This window comes from Triticum dicoccoides, chromosome 6A (assembly GCF_002162155.2).
Source record: "Triticum dicoccoides isolate Atlit2015 ecotype Zavitan chromosome 6A, WEW_v2.0, whole genome shotgun sequence".
Lineage (NCBI taxonomy): Eukaryota > Viridiplantae > Streptophyta > Magnoliopsida > Poales > Poaceae > Triticum > Triticum dicoccoides.
Window position 1 is genome coordinate 629,894,449 of NC_041390.1, and position 6,001 is coordinate 629,900,449.

Here is a 6,001-nt window from a genome sequence, read left to right on the forward strand (position 1 = left end):
GGCTCCGCCCCTGTGCAAGCACCCTATAAGAATTAAAATAATTTATTTTTTGCTGGCATAAAAAGGGAGAGAAGAGGAGCCGACTACTGAATAAGAGCCAAGTGCAACATATGCTCCTAGGCATTATCTGAGTGTAGATGATGGGCTATGTAGTAGTAAAGTAGCACATTTTTAATCTAACTATTGTACTTGCCGACAATAAATTTAGCTGTAGATGACATGACAACATCATACAGCCATCAGCTAGCTGCACTGTTAACCATGCACTCAAAACCTAGGTACCGTGTTAGGAAAAAAACAGGTCATAGTTGGCTGGCGACGTGCTCGTTGATCAATCAATGATTGTGGCTGGCGATCTTATCCACCGCTCGAAAATTCTATTCTAATAAAATTAAATTAGCTGGCGTTTCTCTGCTTGAAAATACAATAGGATATTGTACGATTCTGCCATTTCAACGTTGAGAGTTTTATTTATTTTGCTAGAGTGGTCGGTGGATTTTGTTGACATGGGCGCACAACTCCTCCACTCCGTTCCAGTTATTTATAGGCATGAAAAACAGTTGAACTAGTTGACGCCTGATTAGCAGACCCTCGTGAGGCGAGCTCCACCGATGGCGGATGCGGAGGCGCCGGCGGCGAAGCGGCTGGCCCGCGCGGGCAGCTTCTCGGGAGTGTGGTGGAAGCTCGGCGATCCCGCCGGGGACCCGGCCGCGGTCGAGCGTCGGCTGCGCGCCGTCGCCGACGAGGAGGCAGCCGTCCGTGCCCGCATTAGCAGGCGCCACGCCGGTGCCTGCGGCGTCCGGCGCGGCATCGCCGTCGCCTCCCTCGCCATCGAGGTCCATCACCTATCTTCATCGTCTGCTAACTCTTTCATCCGTCGTTGCTCCCATCAGCCGTCATCTCACCTGATCTGATCACCCCCTGTACATTTATTCACCATTTCGGCATGCTGGTCAGGTGGTGGCGTTGGTGCATGCTTACTGGACGGCGAGGCGGCGGCGCGTGGCCGGCTGGAGCAGGAAGCTGCTGCTCCTGCTTGCGCCTCCTCTGCTCGCCGTGCCGGCCTCGGCCGCCGTCGTCTTGGCCGCGTTCGCCAGGCTCCACAACATGTGTAAGTTCATACAGTATCAATCAAGCACCGGAAAGAAATTAAGATCAAGCATCTCCGAGATCGATGGTCAATCATTTCTGTTTGATTGATCAAATTCTGCACATGGCAGTGGAGGCGCGGGACGAGCAGCGGCTGAGGGCGCTGGTGGCGGAGCGCAAGGCCAAGATCGGGCAGTTCAGAGGCAGCCACCACAACATGCAGAAGCTCATCGAGGTCTCCACTGTACGTCCTGCTTCTCTCCTCTCCTGCATACACACACTCATTCATATACATACATACATACACCAAATCAGTCACCATATACTACTAGTGTACACACATGCTGTGATCTGATGCCCATCATCATGAGTCATGATGCAGTTTAATACTGCATCTGATGCTATTAGATTTTCTTCTGCCTGATCAATTAACGTGCTGTGCTCATCCCGATGGATGGATGCAGAAGTACGATCCAGATGCTGCTGCTGCTGCTGCTACTTCCGACCAGCCGGTCACTGCCGCCGCCGCCGGGAGGATCAAGCGGAGCCACTCGCGGCTGAGCTTCCACATCGGAGACGACTGACTCAACCTCCATCCACCTTCTCCGCATCATCCATCCATGGCGACGACAACGACATCACATCGTGCGTGGAACATTTGTCTTCACCGTCCGTCAGTACTGTAAATTTAGTGGCACTACCATCATAGTAAGGCATGCTACGTGAAAAAAAAGTGTGGCTTCAGGCATATTTATACACGTACGTGCAGACACATTGGTTGGTTGGTTTGGTTGTACCCTTGGGCTTTTGAATTGGGACACTTTTTTACGATTCAATTCGGGTTGTGCTGTGAGCCAGCCTTTGCGGGCTGGCATATACGTACATTGTTGGGCTGGCATGTCACACCATCACATCATGCTGCTAGCTTGGATGCATGTCTGTCCTGAGATCTTGGCGTGCCAGAACGTGCCTATCATAACCACAACCACAGCACAAATGTACGCATATAATATGAACCAGAGAGGGTTTATCTCAGTGGTTAGCTAGGCATGCGGTTGTGCAGTCTAATCATCCTAGTTCGATTCCTAAAACTGATAGGTGATTCACAAGGGTTTCCCCTCATACCGGCCCTAGAGCGTATCGAGGAATTATAGTATCATGTGCCTATTATTCTTGATTCTAACTCCACGAGCCCAACTACTGGCCGCCCTTTCAAATTTGAACTGGGATCGTTGCACTGGGAAGACTTTGAGGACATAATCAAGAATGTATGGTCTCATAGAGTCGAACGATATCCTCATGACACCTTTCTTTGAAGAGGCCCACCATAGGTCGTACACCTATTCAGAGATATAACTTTAAAATAAGAGCCATAAGGCAACACCTCTCTGAATGGGCGAAAAACACCAATGAAATGTACAAAAAAAGCAAAGCCTATCCACTATTATTGACGACCTCGACAAAATCGCAGAGACTCGCATCTTGTCGCAATAAGAGATTGAGTTGAAAAATCAATCCAATGGGAAAGTAAATCAATCCAATGAGAAAGTTGCACGTCTTTTGTGAAAAGAGGAAATCAAATATTACCAAAGATCTAAAGCCAACTTCATCTTAAAGGGAGACAATAATACACGTTATTTCCAACTCGTCACCAATGGTCGGCATCGGAAGAAGGTAGTTTCACATTGACAAAGCCCAAATAGATGACATTTCACAAGTCACGACAGAAGAGAACAATATCCTCAAGGCACCTTTCTCTGAAGAGGAGGTGAGATTTGCGGTGTTCCAAATTAAACATAACAAAGCTCTAGGCCCGAATCGCTTCCCCACAGAATTCTGTTAGAATTTCTGGGAGGTCATCAAGATTGACCTTTTGGAATTGTTCAATTGTCTTTATGCCGGGTAACTTGACCTATTCGGGCTTAACTTTGGCGAGATCATTTTGTTGCCAAAATTAAGCAGGCTGAGCGGATCCAACAATATAGACCCATATGCCTCCTTAATGCCAGCTTCAAGATTTTCACCAAAGTGACTACTAATAGGTTCAACACAGTTGCTGACCATGTCGTCCGACCATCTCAAAGGACTTTCGTGCAAGGCAGAAATATACTCGACGGAGTAGTAATCCTACATGAGACTGTTCCTGAGATGCACCAGAAAAACATGAGCGGAGTAATTTTTATGATTGACTTTGAAAAGGCCAATGACAAGGTCAACTCGTCTTTCCTTCAATAGGCTATGATAATGAAAGGGTTATCTGATAAATGGCGCTGGTGGACCCAAAACTTCTGCCGCAGGCCATTATTTCAGACAAAAAAAGGTCTACGTCAGGGTAACCCCATGTCTTCAATGTTATTTAACATTGTTGCTGACATGGTGGCTATCCTAATTGATCGCGCCAAGTAGGACAACCAGATTGCAAATTGCAGGTGTAGTGTCATACCTTGTGGATGGTGGACTCTATTGTGCAATATGCTGATGATATGATTCCTTTTATAGAACATGACCTGGATAAGGCTCGAAACTTGAAACTTTTGCTTTCAGCGCTTGAGCAAATGTCGGGCCTTAAAATCAACTTCCATAAAAGTGAATTGTTCTGCTTGGGAGAAGCCCATGAGAAGGCGGCTGATTATGCTGACCTCTTTGGGTGTGCACAAGGCCAATTCCTGATTAAATATTTGGGAATTCTGATACATTATCAGCGTCTCACTATTGCGGAGTGGAAACATGGTGAGGAGCACTTAGAGGAACGATTGAGCAGCTGTAAAGGAAAGTTGCTTTCTGTTGGACGACGGTTGGTCTTGATCAATTCTGTCCTCACAAATATGGTTCTCTATATGCTTCCTTTTCCAACCCCCTCTTGCAAAGGCTGGATTATTTTAGATCCAGATTCTTCTGGTAAGGAGACAGTCAAAAGAAAAGGTACAAACTGGTCAAATGGAGTGTGGTTTGTAGGCAAAAAGACCAAAGTGGCATTGGTATTTAGTAAATTGTTGTTCAAACTACTTATTGAGGATGACATTTGGCAAACCCTCCCGTGCAACAAGTATGTAGGCCAAAAGACTGTGTCTCAGGCCTATTGAAAACCTAGTGACTCATATTTTTGGTCTGGTCTAATAGCGGCGAAGAAACATTTTTTCCGCTCTGGATCTTTTGCTATTAAAGACGGGTCGGAAATTCGTTTATGTGAGGACATCTGGCTATGTAATGCCAACCTCCAAAACAATATCCCGTGTTGTACCACGTTGTTCGCGATAAGAATGATACTCTTGCATAGGTGCTCAGTTCATTCACGCGGGATATTTCTTCGAGGTGAGATTTAATTGACCCTCGTCTTATGTCATGGCAAAATCTTCTATGCCGTTTTAGATTTGATTAACCTGACACAAACACGAGATGTGTTTTGCTTCCTCCATCTCATAATATAAGATCGTTTTGTAAGCTAAAACAGCTTGCAAAACCTTTTTTTTTATGGACAGCGGTGGCGGCACAACGGCGTTGGTGATCAGATCTGACATGGACGGCTCCGGCTGTCCGCTTCATTATCGGCATGGTCATGGGTGCTTGGGCGCGGTGCTGCGAGCATGTGTGACGGTTGTTCTTCAGGTCTGCTGTGAGTTGCGCTGGCCTGCACGGCAGAGGATGGCGGTGGCGATCCTCGGCTTGTGCAGTGCTACTTGTCCGGACGTGTGGTGCCTACGCTCCAGATCCGTGATGGCGGAGTGTGCGGACGTGAAGGCTAGCTTTGCACTTCAGTGCATCGGGCTAGCAGAATCTTCGCCGTCCCCTTGCACTGTGTGACACCCGAAGAAAATGGTTCGGCCCTGTGTTGCTCTTCGCGACTCGAGCGACGCCTGCACGCCGACGCCCCCAGCGCCCTCTCCTCCATGCATCCTCTCCTCGTCGCTGCCTGTGTTCGTTGACCAAAGCCCTCGCGGTGGGTGGCGGCAGGCTGACGCGTTGACGGCGATCACCATGGTCGCACATCGAAAGGAGGCGGCGGTTTTGGTGGGTCTATGTAGCGCGTTGGTGACCTCGTTGTGAATTGCAGGGGCCACCGAAAGGTTCTTGTGAGCGTGTCTCTCTCTAGACCTGGAGGTTGGCTTTGGCGATGAAATGCAAAATATGGACGACGGCTTGATGCAAAGAGGAGGTTGTGCAGCGGCTGCGATTACACATCGCATCGCATGTAGCTGTTGGGATCGAGAAAAAATGGTGGCGACAACACATGGCCGGCGTCGATGGCAGTGCTACTTGAGCATCCAGTCTTGAGCTCCGGGGTGAAAGCCTAGGTGTGAACCAAGTTGGTTATACCTGATAATGGCGATGTTTTTACGGCGCTATCTTGTTGAAGGCATTACTCGGATATGCTTAGATTGGTTTTTCATGGTGAAACCTAGATTCTGTCCTTAGGTGATTGGATCCGGTGATGGCGGCGCTTGAGCATCGCATGCTTTTTAAAGGCGTTGCTGTTGAAGAACTTTCTCGTTCATGTGGTGTCATCAGATGGTTGGTGCAGAGATATTCACTATTGTAGTTTACTGATTGTGGATTTGATCGCTTTCTTTTTTTCTCCTTGCCCATGCATAGCTTTAGTCTTATATGACTTTGCTATTTGTTGGCGTGCATTTTGTGTGCGCATGTTGGTATTGACTATGTGCATCCTACTTATGTAGAGACCGGGTCTTTTTTTCATTCTTGACGCTCCAATTTGAGCCAATAAAGTCCATCTTTTTTCGGGGAAAAAGGGTCGAGATCGACTCGACTTGATTTCCCATGCAGAAAATTATTCTCCTAGTGCGAAATAGGGGGCAATCGCAATGAATCAAATGAAGAAGAACAAAAACATGGCACTCATTATTTTTAGAAGTGCCATAATAAAAACATGCCCAACATTATCTTCTCACGTCAC

The 6,001-nt window shown here is 47.5% G+C and overlaps 1 protein-coding gene across 1 annotated transcript; it reads left to right on the plus strand.

Annotated features, from left to right (window-relative positions):
• The first annotated feature begins 559 nt into the window (after positions 1–559).
• Positions 560–1,925, plus strand: LOC119314816 (uncharacterized protein At2g24330-like). The gene is made up of 4 exons (XM_037589504.1): positions 560–836; positions 958–1,111; positions 1,221–1,333; positions 1,554–1,925. Exons 1-4 carry the CDS (start codon positions 612–614, stop codon positions 1,671–1,673), a joined length of 612 nt encoding a protein of 203 aa, XP_037445401.1. The 5' UTR covers positions 560–611; the 3' UTR covers positions 1,674–1,925.
• Positions 1,926–6,001: the final 4,076 nt, after the last annotated feature.